Source organism: Schistocerca americana, chromosome X (genome assembly GCF_021461395.2).
Source record: "Schistocerca americana isolate TAMUIC-IGC-003095 chromosome X, iqSchAmer2.1, whole genome shotgun sequence".
NCBI classification, from domain to species: domain Eukaryota; kingdom Metazoa; phylum Arthropoda; class Insecta; order Orthoptera; family Acrididae; genus Schistocerca; species Schistocerca americana.
The window spans coordinates 683,301,600-683,322,751 of NC_060130.1; the positions used below are offsets into that span (position 1 = coordinate 683,301,600).

The 21,152-nt window shown below is 38.8% G+C and overlaps 1 protein-coding gene across 1 annotated transcript in view; it reads right to left on the reverse strand.

Moving 5' to 3' along the window:
- LOC124556249 (rho GTPase-activating protein 100F) overlaps nt 1–21,152 on the reverse strand; it is a 280,318-nt gene that overhangs the window by 195,615 nt on the left and 63,551 nt on the right. Inside the window, exons 5-7 of the mRNA XM_047130237.1 lie at nt 19,592–19,760; nt 14,683–14,959; nt 11,011–11,363 (exon numbers count right to left, since the gene is read on the reverse strand). Coding sequence (XP_046986193.1) covers nt 11,011–11,363; nt 14,683–14,959; nt 19,592–19,760 — 799 coding nt within the window. The remainder of the gene's footprint in view (nt 1–11,010; nt 11,364–14,682; nt 14,960–19,591; nt 19,761–21,152) is intronic.

A 21,152-nucleotide genomic window follows, 5' to 3' on the forward strand; every position in this document is an offset into this window, starting at 1 on the left:
GATATCAGTAGGTTTGAAAACGTTTTTGAGTTGGGCTATGTTGGAATCACCACATACTGCAACATTTGTTTTGACTTTTAAATTTTTTCTCACCATTTGTTCAAATTACTCAAAAAAAAAAAAAAATTAACATCACTATCTGGAGAATTATAAAAATCAACAATTATGATATTTGGTTTGATCAGTCTTATGCAACTAAATTCTCCATGGATTATTTTCAGCTATTTCTTGACCAGTCCACTCTCCAATAGATTTTGGAAGGAAAGGAACATCTAAATCTTTCTGTGCAGGTGGTAATTTCCATTATTTTATTAAAATGGCCATTTTTCTGTATGTATGTGAGAGTCAAAAAATATTTTGCATTCAGAGGAGAAAGTCAGTGATCGAAATTTGTGAAAAGATCTCTCAGCAACAAATTAAGGCTTTGTTTTAGTGATGGCCACCTCCGCTTGCACATTATATCCATGACAATCTCTCCCATTTCTTTATATATAATACAAAACAAGCTATATTTATTTGAACTTATCTTATGTCCTCCATCTATTCTATTGGATAAGGATCCCATACCATGCAGCATTACCCCAGAAAAGGTAATATCGACCAAATCAACAAAACACTGTCTTAGGTTCATCTACCCCATGATATTTTCTATGTGATGGTTCCAGTTTAAGTTGTTTCTAATTGTAAATCCTAGATATTTCATTGAATTAGCAACCTTTACTTTTGTGTGATTTAGGCTGTAACCAAAATTTAACAGATTGTTTTTGTAGTGCTCATGTGGAGGACCACATATATTTTATTGTTAAGGGTCAATTGCCACTTTTTGCATGAAACAAATAGCTTGTCAAAATCATTTTTCAATTCATTTTGATCTTCTGCTGACTTTACTAGATGGTAAATACATCATCTGAATCAATCTAAGGGGGCTCTTTGGATTCTTTCCTACAGTCATATCAGACTGGCTTGCTGAACCATGTACTAACAGACAGAGCTGTATACCTCAGTTTTTCGAGTATGAAAAGGCAATATGAAACAGTGCTTTATTTCACTTTATGTATGTGAATTTTATTATGAGAAGAGATATTGACAGTTGACAACTATATAAATCAAAAATTTTGCACTAGACGGTGAGGACAATTATTCCCATGACAACCAAAACTGACTTCTGCAATAATTTAAATATCTGAAATTACATAATAGTTATGATATGTGTTCCACTGAAAAAAAAAGTTATTTTGTAGTACACTGTGTAAAGGAAGGGAAAAACATTGTTCTGAAAAGATTTCTAAAAAATCCTCTAATGTAGATTTTGTGAAAACTGGTCATTTTAGTCAGGTTGTGTCATATCTCTCTTCTTTTCCATTCAATCCAGTACCTCCTCACTAGTTACACGATCTACCCATTTAATTATAAGCATTCTTCTGTAACACCACATTTTAAAGTTTTCTGTTCTATTCTTATTTGTAATATTTACATCCATGTCCCAGTTCCATATAAGGCTACAAAGATTTTGCAGCTGAAGAGCTGTGTTTCACAGTGTTGAAGATGAATAAATGCTCATAGCTCGTAAGTGCATTTTTGTGACCATGCTTACTAGACTTTTTTGCTTGTTTTGGTCCATACTATCAACTCTGAAAGCTTGTCAGTGGAACTCTGGCTCAACCTGAATACTGAGAACGTAAAAATTAACAGTTAATACCATAATTTGAAGCTGAAGAGTCTAGTGCATGTAAGTCAAGAAGAATACTCACATGTCATCTTTTGCACAGTTTTTAAGCTGCTTTTATTAAATTTATGTCAGTTTGTCATTCAACGATGACTGATCCACTTTAGAGCCTACACCCAACATTCAGCATGCATTTTAACATATTTATAGCAATTCACAGAATAATCAGGAAATCTACAAATTAAATCATCACTGAAATGCTTAAAGTTTTTATTTAGTTCAGATACTCAACTAAGCTCAGAAAATTTGATGAAGATGTTATTGTTACTTTGTTACTTTGGTACACTGGATAATCAGCATTAAATACCAAAATCTGTTTCTTCAAAACACATGCAGACCAATTTTGACTAACATTGATAGCAACACCTGCCTTAATGTATTGCCACCAACATACGACAGATATATAACAGTCTAGATGCAATCAGAAATGGGATGTGTGACTTCAAATTGTGTAACAAACACAACAATTACACACACACACACACACACACACACACACACACACACATACATTCAGATTGGACAAAAATAGTTTGCATATGGTTTCTACTCATGAATGATGACAGGCAAGAAAGCAAAGTAGAAGCAAGTAGAACTTTCAGTGCAGATCTACTGGGCAAAACTTGCTAGCACTTCTAGTATCTCTGTAACACCGTCAAAAACTTCAGGGTTGTTAAGGGTTTCTTACCAAACTTCATATTCTGTAGTACACTGAACTAACTTTAGGCCTCATTTAATTACTTGCAGTGTGCTGAATGGTGTAAGCTACCCACCTTATTGCATCACAAGAAAATTTCTCTCTGTCACCCTGTCCTAAGTGTATTGAAGAATATGAAAACAAAGTTTTTTGTCACTCAAACAGATACATAGTGTTCTACAGATACCATCATGAGTGAAAACGCTCAAGGCTATGGAACAAGTAAGATACCGGTATTGGTACAACTGCTTCAAATACATCAGATTTTGACTGTTACACATGGTTGAGTGAAAACAGTGCTTGGATAAGTAATACAGTTATTCAGTGCAGTTAATGTAACCAATTATAGAAAAACTAGCTGATACTGCAAGCAAATCACAATCAAAAGAACTATACTGTTCACCATCACAAATCTTGTGAGTGATACTAGAAAAAAGAGAAACCTCCCATATCAGACACCAGTGTCTAGCCTTTGCAAATGATTTAGCAATATTTTCCAAAAACATCAGTACACCAGCTGAGCAAATCAACCTGTTGAAAGTGACAGTGGATAAGGTAGCATTACAAATTTCTTTTGAGAAGAAATAATTCATAATAAACATTTAAAGTGCTCCAAAATTCCTAAGCACAAGATATGGTAGAATCAACCATGTGAATAAATTTAGGTACTTAGGGGATAATAAAGCCAAATGTTCTAAATAGAAAATCAAACAAAACTAGAGTGCAGGAAATGGCAATGGTTTATCTTTCAAATAACTTCCGGGAATTCAGCCAGGTAACACTTTCAGCGACCGCCGATATTTCGGCGGGAGAACACCCCGCCATTTTCAAGGCAAACTGCAACGGACAGGCGGCGTACATGCAAATTTAATACCTCGGTTCTCAGACCCAAGCAGGAAAGATAACACACACACACTGAACACTAGTGCCACCAAAGATGGCCAAAGTCAGAGCTATCGATAGTGAGACTATGAATTCGCAGGTGAGGTAGCATTGAGTCTGTCCCTCTGTTTCTTGACAAGGGATAGAGCCGGATTCCAAACAGAGTTTAAACAGAAACCTCCATCCCTGTTAACAAGGTTGCTCGCTAATTTAATCTCAACTGCCTCCCGAATCACACTGTCCCAATAGCTGGACGTGCATGCCAATATCTCGGTGTTATTATATAACATGGGGTGACCAGTATCCAAGCAATGTTCGGCAATAGCAGATCTATTTGGCTGCTGTAATCGTGTGTGCCGTTTATGCTCAGTACATCTGTCCTCCACGGTCCTGATAGTTTGACCAATATATGCCATGCCGCAGCTACAAGGGACACGATATACACCCGCCTTACGCAGTCCAAGATCATCCTTAACGGAACTCAAAAGTGCTCTAATTTTAGATGGAGGTCGGAAAACACATTTCACATCGTATTTCCGTAAAATACGACCGATCTTATTGGACGTGTTTCCTACGTAAGGCAAGAAGGCAGTAGACTTAGGTGTTGACTCAGAATTATCATCAATCACCTGATGTACAGTTGGTCGATAGCGCAACGCACGTTCAATCTGTCTATCACTGTAACCATTTTGACGAAATGTAACTTCAAGATGGGACAGCTCAGCTGGCAAAGTCTCAGTGTCAGAAACGATATGTGCCCTGTGTACCAAGGTACGAAGTACCCCTTCACGCTGAGCCGAATGGTGACAACTATTAGCTTGTAAGTACAAGTCGGTGTGAGTACTTTTCCTGTAGACTGCATGTCCCAATGATCCATCATCCTTCCTCCTAACCAACACGTCGAGAAAGGGAAGGCAACCATCCTTTTCCACCTCCATCGTAAAACGAATGTTCGGGTGGATCTAGTTCAGATGTTCTAGAAAGACATTCAAATTCTCCCTACCGTGAGGCCAAACAACGAAGGTATCGTCAACGTATCTATAGAAACAGGCGGGTTTTAAAGGCGCCGACTCCAATGCACGTTCCTCGAAGTCTTCCATAAACAAATTTGCGATCACAGGAGACAACGGACTACCCATCGCAACTCCATCTGTCTGCTCGTAATACTGGTCATTAAATAAAAAGTAAGTGGATGTCAACACATGCCTAAAGAGATTAGTTAAATCAGCACCAAACCTGGCTTCAATTAACCGCAACGAATCAGACAGAGGAACACGAGTGAAGAGAGAGACCACATCGAAACTCACTAAAATATCAGAGTCATTCAGCCTCAGTCCCTCCAAACGACGTAAAAAAAAAAATCAGCTGAGTTCCTGATATGATGTTCACATCGTCCTACTTGTGGACTCAACAGAGAAGCAAGATGCTTGGATACACAATATGTCGGGGCGCCGATGTTACTCACTATAGGACGGAAAGGAACCCCTTCCTTATGAACCTTTGGAAGGCCATATAACCTAGGGGGAACCGCACTATAGGTGTTAAGCCTCTTGATTGTGTCCTGCGACAAACCACTTTTCTTCAGGAGGCTGTTGGTCTTTCTCTCAACACTTTTCGTGGGGTCAGCATCGATTCTGCGATACGTTGAATCAGATGGTAAACGTTGCATCTTTTGTACATAATCATGTTTATTTAAAACAACGGTGGCATTGCCCTTGTCAGCAGGTAAAATAACAATACTGGGATCAACTTTGAGAGAGCGTAAAGCAGCCCTCTCTGCTGCTGTTACATTACTCTTGGGTGGACGAGCCCTAGTCAAAACACGGCATGCCTCCTTCCTAACTTCCTCTGCAGCGTCAGGAGGTAGTTTGCAAACTGCCTGTTCAATTGAACTAACAAAATCAACTACCGGCAAATTCTTCGGAGTGGGTGCAAAATTTAATCCCTTCCCTATAAACATGATTATGTACAAAAGATGCAACGTTTACTATCTGATTCAACGTATCGCAGAATCGATGCTGACCCCACGAAAAGTGTTGAGAGAAAGACCAACAGCTTCCTGAAGAAAAGTGGTTTGTCGCAGGACACAATCAAGAGGCTTAACACCTATAGTGCGGTTCCCCCTAGGTTATATGGCCTTCCAAAGGTTCATAAGGAAGGGGTTCCTTTCCGTCCTATAGTGAGTAACATCGGCGCCCCGACATATTGTGTATTCAAGCATCTTGCTTCTCTGTTGAGTCCACAAGTAGGACGATGTGAACATCATATCAGGAACTCAGCTGATTTTTTTTTACGTCGTTTGGAGGGACTGAGGCTGAATGACTCTGATATTTTAGTGAGTTTCGATGTGGTCTCTCTCTTCACTCGTGTTCCTCTGTCTGATTCGTTGCGGTTAATTGAAGCCAGGTTTGGTGCTGATTTAACTAATCTCTTTAGGCATGTGTTGACATCCACTTACTTTTTATTTAATGACCAGTATTACGAGCAGACAGATGGAGTTGCGATGGGTAGTTCGTTGTCTCCTGTGATCGCAAATTTGTTTATGGAAGACTTCGAGGAACGTGCATTGGAGTCGGCGCCTTTAAAACCCGCCTGTTTCTATAGATACGTTGACGATACCTTCGTTGTTTGGCCTCACGGTAGGGAGAATTTGAATGTCTTTCTAGAACATCTGAACTCGATCCACCCGAACATTCGTTTTACGATGGAGGTGGAAAAGGATGGTTGCCTTCCCTTTCTCGACGTGTTGGTTAGGAGGAAGGATGATGGATCATTGGGACATGCAGTCTACAGGAAATGTACTCACACCGACTTGTACTTACAAGCTAATAGTTGTCACCATTCGGCTCAGCGTGAAGGGGTACTTCGTACCTTGGTACACAGGGCACATATCAAACTTCCTGGCAGATTAAAACTGTGTGCCCGACCGAGACTCGAACTCGGGACCTTTGCCTTTCGCGGGCAAGTGCTCTACCAACTGAGCTACCGAAGCACGACTCACGCCCGGTACCCACAGCTTTACTTCTGCCAGTATCTCGTCTCCTACCTTCCAAACTCTACAGAAGTTCTCCTGCGAACCTTGCAGAACTAGCACTCCTGAAAGAAAGGATATAGCGGAGACATGGCTTAGCCACAGCCTGGGGGATGTTTCCAGAATGAGATTTTCACTCTGCAGCGGAGTGTGCGCTGATATGAAACTTCCTGGCAGATTAAAACTGTGTGCCCGACCGAGACTCGAACTCGGGACCTTGGCCTTTCGCGGGCAAGTGCTCTACCAACTGAGCTACCGAAGCACGACTCACGCCCGGTACCCACAGCTTTACTTCTGCCAGTATCTCGTCTCCTACCTTCCAAACTGTACAGAAGTTCTCCTGCGAACCTTGCAGAACTAGCACTCCTGAAAGAAAGGATATAGCGGAGACATGGCTTAGCCACAGCCTGCGGGATGTTTCCAGAATGAGATTTTCACTCTGCAGCGGAGTGTGCGCTGATATGAAACTTCCTGGCAGATTAAAACTGTGTGCCCGACCGAGACTCGAACTCGGGACCTTTGCCTTTCGCGGGCAAGTGCTCTACCAACTGAGCTACCGAAGCACGACTCATGCCCGGTACCCACAGCTTTACTTCTGCCAGTATCTCGTCTCCTACCTTCCAAACTTTACAGAAGTTCTCCTGCGAACCTTGCAGAACTAGCACTCCTGAAAGAAAGGATATAGCGAAGACATGGCTTAGCCACAGCCTGGGGGATGTTTCCAGAATGAGATTTTCACTCTGCAGCGGAGTGTGCGCTGATATGAAACTTCCTGGCAGAAGGTAGGAGACGAGATACTGGCAGAAGTAAAGCTGTGGGTACCGGGCGTGAGTCGTGCTTCGGTAGCTCAGTTGGTAGAGCACTTGCTCGCGAAAGGCAAAGGTCCCGAGTTTGAGTCTCGGTCGGGCACACAGTTTTAATCTGCCAGGAAGTTTCATATCAGCGCACACTCCGCTGCAGAGTGAAAATCTCATTCAGGGCACATATCGTTTCTGACGCTGAGACTTTGCCAGCTGAGCTGTCCCATCTTGAAGTTACATTTCATCAAAATGGTTACAGTGATAGACAGATTGAACGTGCGTTGCGCTATCGACCAACTGTACATCAGGTGATTGATGATAATTCTGAGTCAACACCTAAGTCTACTGCCTTCTTGCCTTACGTAGGAAACACGTCCAATAAGATCGGTCGTATTTTACGGAAATACGATGTGAAATGTGTTTTCCGACCTCCATCTAAAATTAGAGCACTTTTGAGTTCTGTTAAGGATGATCTTGGACTGCGTAAGGCGGGTGTATATCGTGTCCCTTGTAGCTGCGGCATGGCATATATTGGTCAAACTATCAGGACCGTGGAGGACAGATGTACTGAGCATAAACGGCACACACGATTACAGCAGCCAAATAGATCTGCTATTGCCGAACATTGCTTGGATACTGGTCACCCCATGTTATATAATAACACCGAGATATTGGCATGCACGTCCAGCTATTGGGACAGTGTGATTCGGGAGGCAGTTGAGATTAAATTAGCGAGCAACCTTGTTAACAGGGATGGAGGTTTCTGTTTAAACTCTGTTTGGAATCCGGCTCTATCCCTTGTCAAGAAACAGAGGGACAGACTCAATGCTACCTCACCTGCGAATTCATAGTCTCACTATCGATAGCTCTGACTTTGGCCATCTTTGGTGGCACTAGTGTTCAGTGTGTGTGTGTTATCTTTCCTGCTTGGGTCCGAGAACCGAGGTATTAAATTTGCATGTACGCCGCCTGTCCGTTGCAGTTTGCCTTGAAAATGGCGGGGTGTTCTCCCGCCGAAATATCGGCGGTCGCTGAAAGTGTTACCTGGCTGAATTCCCGGAAGTTATTTGAAAGTTGTATACGCCAGGAGAAACTCAGGTCTCACAATGGTTTATCTGTTTATCAGGGACAGCTACAGTTTTAAAAAAACCGCCTACAGTAAAAAGAGAAGTCCAACACAACAACATTATAATAAAACTGGAGTGGCTTTATGCAGTGGAACGTTTAGTCCTCACCTAAAGGAGAGAAATTGAAGATTTGGGGGAAAAGGAAAGGAAGGTAGTATGAAATATACTCAGCACAAAAAAGTTGAGAGTATGTGAATGTAAATAAGTAATAAAGAAATTTACACCCAAATTGAAAAACTATCTGATGCGCTCAGGGAAAGGAGAATTTTCTTTTATGGTCTCTTGCTTCAAATGAACTCAGGAAGACTGACTTAACAAATATTTGACCATTTCAACAAAAGTCCCAAAATGCAAATCAGTTGGGTCAGGAGAGTAAAAAATTACTTAGTAGAAATCAACATTAGAAAAGCAGAAATTCTAGACAAACCAACTTTTCAGACCAAGATTAGAAATTTTGGAGGTTTCCAGAAAAAGGTCAGAAAACATATCTTTGTATGGAGAGATGAAAAAACTAAAGAAAGCAATGAAAGAATTAAGAAATACTGGGAAGACCAAAAATCAGGAAAGAAGATAACATCATGAAGAAGTTACTTTGCTTGGCCCATAGATGGCCGAGATCAAAGAAATGAGGTGAAGTCAGGGATATTGAGTGATGAGCACTTATGACAAGTTAAAAGTCATGTTTCAACACAACTGATGCACAGATCTTTATCTTTTGTGGACAAAGTTCCTCCAATTAATTTCCCATATAACCCCATGAATAACTTTCGGCCAAAAAGAGTTTTCTGCATTTTTGTTGTTTGTAAAAGTGTAACATGATAAAACTTGTACCATTCTTATTTGCTACTCCAGTATTTTACAGCATTGTTTCTGAATTAAGCTGTAACAACAGCCTGATGTGATAACCACCAACTTTCTTGTATATATTATCCCCACATTTTATGTATTAGGACTAATGTACACAGAGATTTGATGTCGAAGTTTTTGCCACAGATTATCAGTAATCCAATATGAAATATTTGGATACATTTCCACTAACTCACTTGCAAGTATCGTTCCTGCATATTGTGTTTTTGGTGTATGTTCATTAAAATCTGGTCTCTGATTACTGCCACAGATATCCAAAATAACTGTATCTGTTAGTAGTGTGGTAAGACATTAACAGATACATAAACTTAAGTCAAAATACACATAGTAAATTTCAGTGTTAGTGTAGATGATTTCTCTGTCTGAAACTTAGGTAATACAAATTAAGTGAGAGATTTCCACTTTGACTTCAAACTACTACCACCAGCAGAGATGCTGGATAATAGAAAGGTATTCAGACAAGGTGGAACAGTGATTATCTTTTTAAAAGAGTCCTTCTTTTGCTATAGCCATATACATATTATAATTCATCTGGGATTTTTAATCATAGAAATACTACAACAATTATTCTCAAAGGGGCAAGCAATGGCTATGATGATGCTGCCCTAAGATGTCAGATACCAGTGCTATATAGATAAATTATACTACTGAACTATTTGCAAGAGCTCGTCATGCTAAATAAACCTTTTTAACTAACCTAGCATTAGGGGAGACTGCCACAGCTTAGCTGAAAGGACCAATGAATAAAGGACTTCAGATTGGCAGTGATTATTTGAGGTAATATACATCTAAAAAGGAATTTTTGTGTGCTCTGTGACTGTAATTATGCATAAATTGTATGCACACATTTTCTTGGCGCTTCAGAGGTCAACACAGAGTGCAAAGCAATTTCACTACATCCCACTCTATTCGAGTTATATGGTGTAGTAGGAAGCAAGCTATAAATTCCACATAATTTTGCCAAGAGATATCAAACTGATCACTTTGTGCTGACTATTTACAAAGGTAAAGACAGAAAGAGCTGAGCTGAAGAATGGCAACATGTTACCTGTAATCAAATTTGCCTTCTAATCTGACAGATGTGCATCATTGTAACAAAAATAAGTCCTTACCAAAAAAAAGTTTCAGCAGTGATGCCTGTTACTAAAGTAAATTATCGTTTTCCTACTAAGGAAAGTGTCTGTTGGCACAGCTACACTATTTGCTTTTGATTTTCAATCGTTGAGGATGAGGGAGGTAAGAAACAATGAGACAGTAAGGAAACAGTATTTATCCCTCTACATCGTTATTTATGAAGTAACTGCTACTGTCATGAAACCACGGACCTGCTCACCAGGCAGTCAGTTACAATGAGGAATAATATACTAATAAGAAAATATTATTAAAAAACTCATAGTAAAGTTATTAGACTTCTAAATGCTGCAGTAGGACTGGTGCAGCACATGAAATGGGAACCAGGATTTTTATGCTAATATATAAGATATACACTATTTGTTATTTGAAAATTATTAGAACTATTTATATTAAGCTCATAAAATTTAATCTAGACTGCCTGTTTACATTTTATAATGAACTTTCTGAGTGCCTAGTTAAAGATATTACTGGGCTCAATGAATCAAAGGAAGATGCTTACAAAAATGATAAAAAGTTGTCTTGCAGTCATTACACCAAACTTTTTATAAGAGATTAGAAACTTTACTCAGGGAACTAATCAAATGTCCTGTGTCCAATGACTTGGCAAACTGATGGGCACAAACTAATATATGTAATAAATACCTTCCTGGAAAAAATATATATACGACTGTAACAAAGATCTTCTTGGAGAAAAAGATATTTGAGTAGAAAAAATATCTATACATAACACAACACTTGTAAATTACCTGTAATAAGAGTAGGAAGTGCGAGGTGAAGAAGTGCAAGTAGCTTCTGTATCTGATGCATAATCAAGAGAGGGGCGGTGTCTCCGCGTTAGTGTCCCAGCCGAAAAAGGCTGTTCACTGCGGTAACGGGAGGCTGAGTATGAGCTGGCTGCACCTGCAGTGCCTGCCTTGAGACTGGAGCGCAAGAGAGTGTGTGGTGTGCTAGATAGTCCATACTCTACTCGAGGCAAGTGTTGATCACTTCCTGAGCGTGGCATCACCTTACGGCCACCATAATATGAACGGGAAGGCTGGGATAAACGACGTGAACTGCCAGTTGCAGGCTGTGTGGGTCCTGAATAGAATGCATGCACCTGAAACATATTAATTATATATGACAGCAAACCTGTACATTTCAACACATATATAATTTGTCAAAATATATTACAGACAAATTTTGAAGTGCTAAAGAATCTATGTAACAGTCTAGAAATTTTGTGCTGTTAATTTGTACTTTGGCAGATGATGTTCATTTCTTGATCCTTACAGCAGGCCAGTTTGTGATGTGACTACTTATGTGCATAGACTTGTGAGTAACATTTAATAGCTCAGTAAGTCGAGATCATTAAAGGCAGAAATATTATTTTTGTGTTGTAGACATGCATTTGTACGCACAAATTTCATACAAGTGATTGAGAGATTTGCACCATGACCAAAATATAGAATAATAGTGGAGACATTTATTATTGAAAAGATTCTGTCACTATCCTTTTTTAAGTGCATATCATTTACATGCCTTAAGAACCAGCCAGTGACTTTACAGTTAACTCACAGTTGCAACAATAAAAGAATTCACCTGATTGAAAATAGTTTTGCAAGCAACAATAAAGTAATGGCACAAACAAAAAGAAAAGTGTTGTTTGAATTAAATCCCTCACTACTGAAATTAAAATTTTCAGTTTTATTGCTAGAATACTAAGTCCATATTTAGAAGTATGATTCACATCTATGTCTGGCCATACTGATTTTAGATTTAGAATTACTTCAGGTGATTCCTATCATCATTCCTTGAATGATGCCATGCTGATATCTTTCTCCATCCTTTTAAAATTGATGAAGTGCTCTGTCTCTAATTAGTGTGTCACTATAAGTTATCAAATGTAGAAACAAGAGGACTAAAATGGCCAGCATTAATATCATGCATATATTTGAATTAGAATTACATGACACTGGGTACTTCAGATGGAAGCCTTATTGAGTTGATCCATGAGGTATGCTGGGATAGTTCTGCTCTTGGACTATTGCCACAAAAAAGCTGAAACTAGATTTCAAGTTCTGATCTGGCACATAGCATCTGTCTATCCCAGATGTTTATTTCACAAACACATCACCATATCCTACACTCAGCTGATTTATCCATTAATTTTCGCTCCTTTTTATGGCTTATACTTAACCAACATGCACTTGAAGTATGGAGTATAAAATGAGTATTCAAGCTTAATAATTAAAACTCAAAATGCATAGTACAAAAAATATTCCAGCAATGAAATAAAATATTCCAGCAATGAAATGAGATAGATGAAAAGTACCTACTTACCAACTGCTGAAAGTGGAGGAGCTGGGTTAACACTGACAGAAACGTGAAAAGGTAGATGGTACAGAATTTTCAACTTTCAGAAATAGTAATTCCTTTTCTAGGACTTTAAGACAACATTTCAAGAGAAACGACATAGAAAACTGATACAAATAGTGGAAGACATCTATGTGTGGCACTCGGCATTACACAGCACGGAAGACACACAATGTAGAGAAGTAACAATGGACTATAACAAAACTGGTTACTCTTCCCAAATATTGTGACAGGGCTGCAGAGAACAGTACTGATGATAGTTAAAAACTGAGAAGTAACATAAATATTGAGATAAAAATAAAAGAAACAAGCAAACACACACACACACATACACACACACACACACAAACGCATTAACCCTCACCAAGAACTTAGAAGAATCAAAATAAAATAAATTTAATACCTCTATATTAAGAGACTGAAAGGATATAAAACACTGTTCAGGCATGGTTGAAAGAATGACACACTCATCCAGCAGTGCACAAAGCCCACTTTGGTAAATGAATAAGCTATCAATTAGCATCCTTGATAAATTGCTGTGAGATGTACAGATTAAAATCTGTGACATTAATCAGATTATCTGCATTACAACAGTGAATATAAATTATATCTGAAGAACTAACATGGCAAGCCAAGATAAATAAATCATTTACAGGGAACTGATCAAATTTAAAACGTGTTTATAGGATTTACAAAAAATTCTTTGTTAATTTTGTGACAGTGTGTAATGGCTGAACATTTTTGAGTTTTTAATAGTACTACTATCCACAATTAACTGTGAGAAGCAAATGTATATGACACCACTTTATTTCTACAGGAAGAAACTTTTCATTGCCTGGCATAAAGCTATATATGCACTATGTTTAGATGTAATGTCATGATAATACAAATGTCCCTTTATAGTAGGAAACTGGAAACAGAAACTGACAAGTAAATATTATTAAAAATATGAGAGAAAATTAAGAGATGGATCTGAAGTGACCACAGAAAACGCTGTTTCCTCATAATCCACAATGCCACATGTTAACAACATTTTTCTGCCATCTTCATGAGCATTGGTATCTGAATAGCTACTTTACACCCTCAGTATCAACTTTCTTGCTCCTCTTTTACATGCTGGTATTCTTCTTTTTGCAAAAGGGCTGTTCATTCAATTGAAGGTTTTAATGCCAGAAGAAGATTCTTCTGTAGATTTCAATAAAGTGCTTTGTGTGTGTGTGTGTGTGTGTGTGTGTGTGTGTGTGTGTTTGGGGTGGGGGGGTTATGCATATGACAACTTTTGTTTGACATTATTAACTTTAGGGGGACAGAAAAAATTTTATGAGATTTCCTTAGCAATGATAAGGGAGGTACATCAGGAAATTTTCCTCTACAAAAAGATAATCATGATTATTTCATATGACTATGAATGCAAAATTAAAAATTCCACAGATGTGATCAAAGGATTCTTGATCATAATTCATGAAGGATATGAGCAAATAAGAACAAAGTTATTACAACTTCCACTGTTGGGCAAAAGGTAGATTTTTGGGATTCTCTAACACAATTTTTGTATTTATCATACTCATATAGGAAATACGAAAAATTTTAACAGCTCGCATTTTGTTTCGCAGGGTATACATAACCAGAATACGTATATCCTAAAAATGAAAGAAAATCTTAGACAGTATTATAATTCAAGCTGTTTTAAATTCATCATTCATGAGCTACACACCTGCTGCATAACCACCAATTGAGCAATATAGGAAGTTGAAGGCAGGTTGCAAAAAATTCAGATGTTGGGGCCTATATGATACCTTGCTATCTTCTAATTTCTTATCAGGTTTTCAGATTTATTCTACTGAAATGCTGTGAATTTTGTTGTAAGTCAGTCAACACACCCAAGAACATTATAAAGACTTTAAAGCAACTGTAAAGACCTTTCTTTTACATTGTTTCAACAGAAATGCGGGATGATGAGAAAAGTCTCAAATGAATAAACTGCATTAATTAGCATGGTCAAAAGTGAAGTTGACAGTCTCTTTTAAAAGTATTACTATTCTGAGGTAAATTATAAAACTCACCTTTTCTGCTAATGATTCCAAAGTTTTTGGGTAACCCCTGTCATATGGCTGAAAATGCTGAGGGATAGAAGAGGGTTTGGGTTGTTCAGTTATCACAGGTGGTGGTGGGGGCTGGTATGGCCAAGAGGCAGTTGCTGAAGTTTGATCTGTTGCATGCTCAGGCCGTGAATTGTAATACAGATCTGCTAACCCTAGTCCATTTGCTGTGTCACCATTGCTCTCGAGTGCCAGATCTTGAGCTGTGTCCAACCCTGTTAAGCCAAGTCCCAAACGAGATCTGAAAGATAAGATACAGTTCTGTGACAAACATAGCTCTACTTACTGTATGACTAATATAATTTAAATTATTTTTGTTTTTGTTTTCAATATTTCTCACTATTAAAAGGCTTCTGTTGCTGTAAATACTGTTATGTGATATTAGATGCCTTTTGCAACTCAACTATGGAGAAACTGCTAAAAATGCAATTTTTCTCCAATGAAGCAGCAGTAATGTTTCACTGAATGTAACATGGATGATATTTATCAGAATCAGAACTATTCAATTATAATTTTTTGGTGTTCTAGCACAAGCAGGTACACACATAAAATACTCATTTCAAGAGTAAGATTAAATTTATGTTTATAGCTCATAAACAACTAAAAGTGTAGTAGAAATATTGCTTGGAGCTCACTTAATATATTGAAAGGAAATAGTCATCAGTGAGGTAATATGAGTCACTTCAAATTAATAAAAACAACTGGTTGTCGTCATTGCAGATATTATTCATAACTGAATTGTTGAAAACTACAAGTTGGTCTGTTTGTATGATATGTATTGTTAAGTATCCCCACCATCAGATTTCACAGTGGAGGCAGGTGAGCTGGCACTGGTAGAACAGCAAAGTAGTCAGCAAAGTAGTTCAGCATGGAGGGCACTCGCCTTGTGTCATATGAGCAGACCCACTAACAGAAGCGTTTACTTGTGAGCGGCAGTAAGTGGAGCAGGCCAGTGCTCCTGCAGAATTAAACCACTGTGGACCTCGCCTGTCACTTCATTCCAGCAATTATCATGTGGTCAGTCCCTAGCTGCCCATACAGCTGCATGCTACACATATTGCCATGTGTGTATCAAGATGAGTTTGGACACTTCGCTTCAGTAGTTCAGTTCACCTGATGAGTTCATTACACTCATGGGGTTCTGTTCCATGGCTTTTACCAACATGTCATTGGTCTGTGAAATACGCACGCTGAACATGTTGAGGAGTGGTGTTGTCATGCCTTCTGCAGACACTCAATAGCCAATGAAGGATGTTATTATGCATGTGACACTCTATTTTTTTTAAAATTCATTTTTCGCTTTGTCTTATCAAGGACCTGGCATTTCTGCAGTGCTGGCAGGAACAGTTGCACCTACACAAGAAGCAGCAGCAGCAGCAACAGGGGCAGATTCAGGCACTGATAACCCAGAATGTGGACTTCCTTCACCCCCTAGCTTCACCAGTAAGTGGCCGCCCACTCACGGTGCATTTTTCTTCTCTGCCCCCAATACCCCTGATGACCTTTTCCAGTTTCCATGAGTCTACAGAGAGGTGGGAGGTAAGGTGTATCATCAAATCCAGTTGTTATCATCCAGAAGGACAGGCTTATATGATGTTGTCCAAAATTTGAAGCCCTCTATTGAACCTGAGAAACTTCCCTTTGATGAGCTTTGTCAGTTGCTTATGCAGTATTTTGGCCTCCAAACCCATGTGGTGCCAGCATGGTTGCAGTTAACCAGAGCTGCAAGAGCTCTGGAGAGTCACATGCAGCCTCAATCACCAATTTGCAAGACCTCTGAGGCAAATGTCATTTTGAGTGTCCAAAATACCTCTCATACAGACTCACTAATTTGGAATGTGACTGTTGTCTGGTTAGCTCCTGATCCTGAGATTCAGATTTCGGCATTGTTCTTGTCAGACCATTATTTAGCCAATGTTGCTGAATTTGTGGAATCACATGAGATTGTGACGGCAGCTCAGGACATCCTTTCTGATAATTGACAGGTGGCAAAATGGCATGATCAACAGTGCCCGGTGCCCCGTGGGGTACCTGAAGTGGCCTCGCATCCATATGAGTCACCATGTGTTGCTGCCATTGATGACTCTGGTGCAACAGCACCTCGGCAGTGTGCACCTTTGCCCATGCCAAGCTCGGTGAATTCATGACACTTGCAGCTCCATAATTCCTACCCATGGTGATATTCAGGCCCTTGGTGTCATTTACCTTTCACTCACTGGGTGATCCACTGGTCCTGCCCCGATTGTCAGCTGTTCATTTGCTGCATGTTTGTCAAGACTGCCCACACATGGAGGCCGTGTGTGTGCCATCAGATAGGATGTTCAGCAACTGTTTGTGACAGTCAGCAAGCTACAAGTCACTTGTCAGGTAACCCGGTGTTATCCCTGGACTGTAGGGCTGCCTCCAATGCCCCGCACGTGTCACCCAGAGTTGCAATTGCTGCTCAATCAGGATGTGTCTTACAGTAAACAGTGCATTCCCATGTGAGGGAAATTCTCCATCTCTGTGTGTTACAAAAATGGGGAATGGCAACTTACACTGCTAGTGGTCAATTTACCAATTGCACAAAATATCTTTGGGAGCTTTGTCTTTTATGTTTTTGACTTACAGATTGTTGACAAAGTGCATTTAGTGTATCAACCCATTTCTTTTCATGATTTGGACTCCTTACAAGCCACTGTTTGAGAATACCTGAGGCTGGGCAGAAAAATTTCAAGGCACATGTTTCTCTTAAGCCATCGGCAGTCCTGAAATTTTGTTGTCCCTGCACCATCCCCTTCTCCATGTGTGACAGGGTAAAGGCTCAGTTGCAACACTGGCAAGTTAAGGTGTCATTTCTTCTACTTCATTGAGTCAGTGGGCCAACCCTTTGGTGGTGATTCAAAAGCTTGATGGCACCATAAGCCTTTGTGGCAATTTTAAACACATGATCAATTTGCAATATGCTGTGGATTCATATCCCATTCTATGGCAAATGGAGTTATTGGAAAAGCTGTTGGGGGGCTTTTTTATTTGTTTATTCATTATTTCTCTCCCACATTTCCTTACATATGTGCAAAGTTTCATTGATCTACAGTCACTTGTTTTTCATGGGGAGCTTTCAAGTTGAACCAGCTCCAAAATGATCATCACATGTGACAGTAACATGCAAATACTGCAAGCACATTCTTGTGATCACAACAATGAGCCCAGTACACTTGGTCATTTTGAATGGATATTCAGGAAGATAAAACGTGTGAGATAAACAATTTTAAACTGTCTAGAAAGTGAAGAGGGGAAAAAATTTCATTGTAAGGCATGCCATTTCTATTGCCTGGGAATGAAAAATGTAATTGTACACTACTCTCTGTAAGAAATTACATAATATATTTAAAATCTATCATTTCAACTACTAAAAATGTGTATTTTATAAACAAAACAATGGAAAGTTCAGGATGGAGAACAACAATATGAAAAGGATAGATGCTGCTCACAACATAGAGGACACATTGAGTCACAGACAGGCACAATTATAAGACTGCTAAACCTTTAGCTTTTGAAGAGAAAAGTCCTTCTTCAGAAGCAGAAAACACACACAAGCCCAACTCCCAAACACATGACTACTGTCCACAGCTGCTTTGGCCCAAGTGGCTATAGTCACTATCCGTGTGTGTATTTTATGCTTATATGAGTGTGCATATTTATTGCTTCTAAAGAAGGAATATTTTGTCCAAAAGCTAAAGGCTTAGCAGTCTTTTCTTTATGCTACTTGATGCCTCCTCTATGTGGTCAGTAAATGAAACATCTTATATAATTCTGCAACTATGGGCACTATGGCCACATGAACAAAGACTTTAGGATATATTTGAAACACATTGCTCATTACTTTGAAAAATAAAGAAATAGTGTAGGAAAACAATGGTGTCCATTCTACTGTGTTAGTGAATGAGGGCATAGATGGAGATCAGAAGGGGGTAATATGTAAAAATGTTCTAAAATGATCTGTCGGTATTTCATTCTTGTAATTAGTTGACTCTGAATGCTTTAAAAGTATGAGGTGCAAATTGTGTCTTAGTTGTACCATTCAGCCTGAGCACTGCAGCAAGCCAATAATCTCGTCAATGTGTTTTGGGAACAAATTTCATACCACATGGGGAAATACCACAGATAAATTTAAGACCATCTCTGGAATCATATGTTGTAAATCAGCAGAGAATCAGACATATTTATTTACAATATATGTGACATACATGTATACAGGTGAAGCCATGGATAAAAAGCTATTTACAAATACAAGAAACACAAATAACAGCTCTTGCAAAACAGTAAGGGGCAGTCTAAACAACAAGTGAAGTAAAAGTAAAGTTTCTGGGACTTCAGATAGATGATAACATTTCTTGGACAACATATTCACAAAATTATATGTTGCAGTCTTCACCATATGAGTAATTTCCAAGTCTTATACTTATTCATTCATTGATTTATTCCTTCCGAAATATGCAATCTTCCTTGCTTTGGTTAGTTGCTATCGTTTTTGTCCTACAAAACCATATTTTGGGTAAAACTCTAGTCGGTAAGAATATTATTACCTCAGAAGACGGTGGTGTGGACATACTGTTATGGCTGTCTGCAAACTTTATGTAGGTTGTTGCTCTAGTGCCTTTGGATTCTTATCATGCCACCCCTGTACATATATTTGTGATTAATAATATGGACTCATACAAAAGTAAGTACAGTATTCACTCAGTGAAAAGTTATTTGCAGTTGCATAATGTTTTCTTAAGCATGCTATCTACTGTCCAACGGTATTTCTATTTTACTCAAAGTATTATATGTTCCACTGGAACTTCCCTACAACATGTACAGGTATAGATATAGATACATATGTAAGTACCTAGAAGATGGCAACATTTCCCTGCCATCACCACCATGCCTTCTTGAGCTTGAATCATCAGCATCATCCATTTCATCATCTTCTCGTAACTCTTTCTTAATGACTACAACAGGAGGTGGTTTATGTTCTGAACGGGGCTGCAGATGTGGTGAGACCACACCACCTTTTCCTGAACAACAATGATTGAAAGTAATGTTAATATGAATATCCAATACCTAGACATTAAAAGCAAGTTTTTTAAGTCTCTTTGATGGCATATAATCAATATTTTCTGTAATGTATACTAAATAAATGTACTAACATTTGAAACAGAGTTTAAAAGTACATATGGATGTTTTGGTATCAAGTAATGTCCATCACTATAAGGGACTACATTTCAAACTACACTTTTACAGTGTGATGAAACTACTGCGCATACAATACTTAAGTAGCATTTCAAAGAGACTGAAAATGTACATGTTATAAAAGTTACTTCTACATCTGCTTTCTTCAGGAGAAAAGGGACAAATTAGAATTTGAAAAACAGTGTGCTATCATTCTACAAGACAACAAATCATTCCCCAGTTATTCAAAGGCTATGTTTGCCACTGTTGATTATTTTACAGTGTTCATAGGTTATATGTGTTTGCAGGCTTTCTCGGAATATTTCAATGATAAAATCTTCTTGGGCATTTAGAGTATTGAGTGTGAATGTAGGATGCAGCAAGTATGTCAGACAGACACAGTGATGCATCTCACAGCACTGCATGGAACACATCAAAAACATTCGACTAGGATAGATGGACAAGTCTGCGGCGGCAAAGCATAGCTTCAACGAGGAATATACCTTTGATTTTGAACAAATTAAGAACCTATGCAGCGCCTCAGTTGTCAAAGAGGTGGTAGAGATACATTTGCACAACACCCTAATAAACTAGGATAGCAGGTTTCAACTCAGCACAGTGTGGGAGTCTGCGACTATGAAAATATGACAAAATGATCTGTTCTGAAGGCAGTGGCATCTGTGGACAGAAAGGACAAACACCAGGACTTGATGCCCACATCAGGACCATGCCACATTCCCCCACCACCGGCATGGCACCCTTTCCTGGAGGCATGTGATTGGCCCACACAAAGAAGAGATCAGTGGTCCAATGGCTATACAGATATGCAGAACACAGCATTCTGACATTTTGCCTGAAGATGATGGATACAAAACTCATTGAAACACTGCAACAAGATGACCACCACTCAACTGGTCACCTGAGAAAATTTTATCATATATAGGTTATATTTGTCTTTGGTATGCTATCTTGCAGTAGACTTATAACATACCTGTTATCATGTGATCCACTGTTAATCAGATTGTGAATTTAAACTAATTACCACTCTCAAGCATTGCTGCTTCTTGAACATCTTTTTATTCTGTTTATCCTGTGATTGAATTTCTATGATAACAACATTTTGATATGCCACCTATACAGTGACAAGGTAGAATCAATGACATTCATGTAGAACTATGTTATCTGCAATACTGAGAAATGTAATATACAGTAGATATGAAAATATCCAATCAGGAATT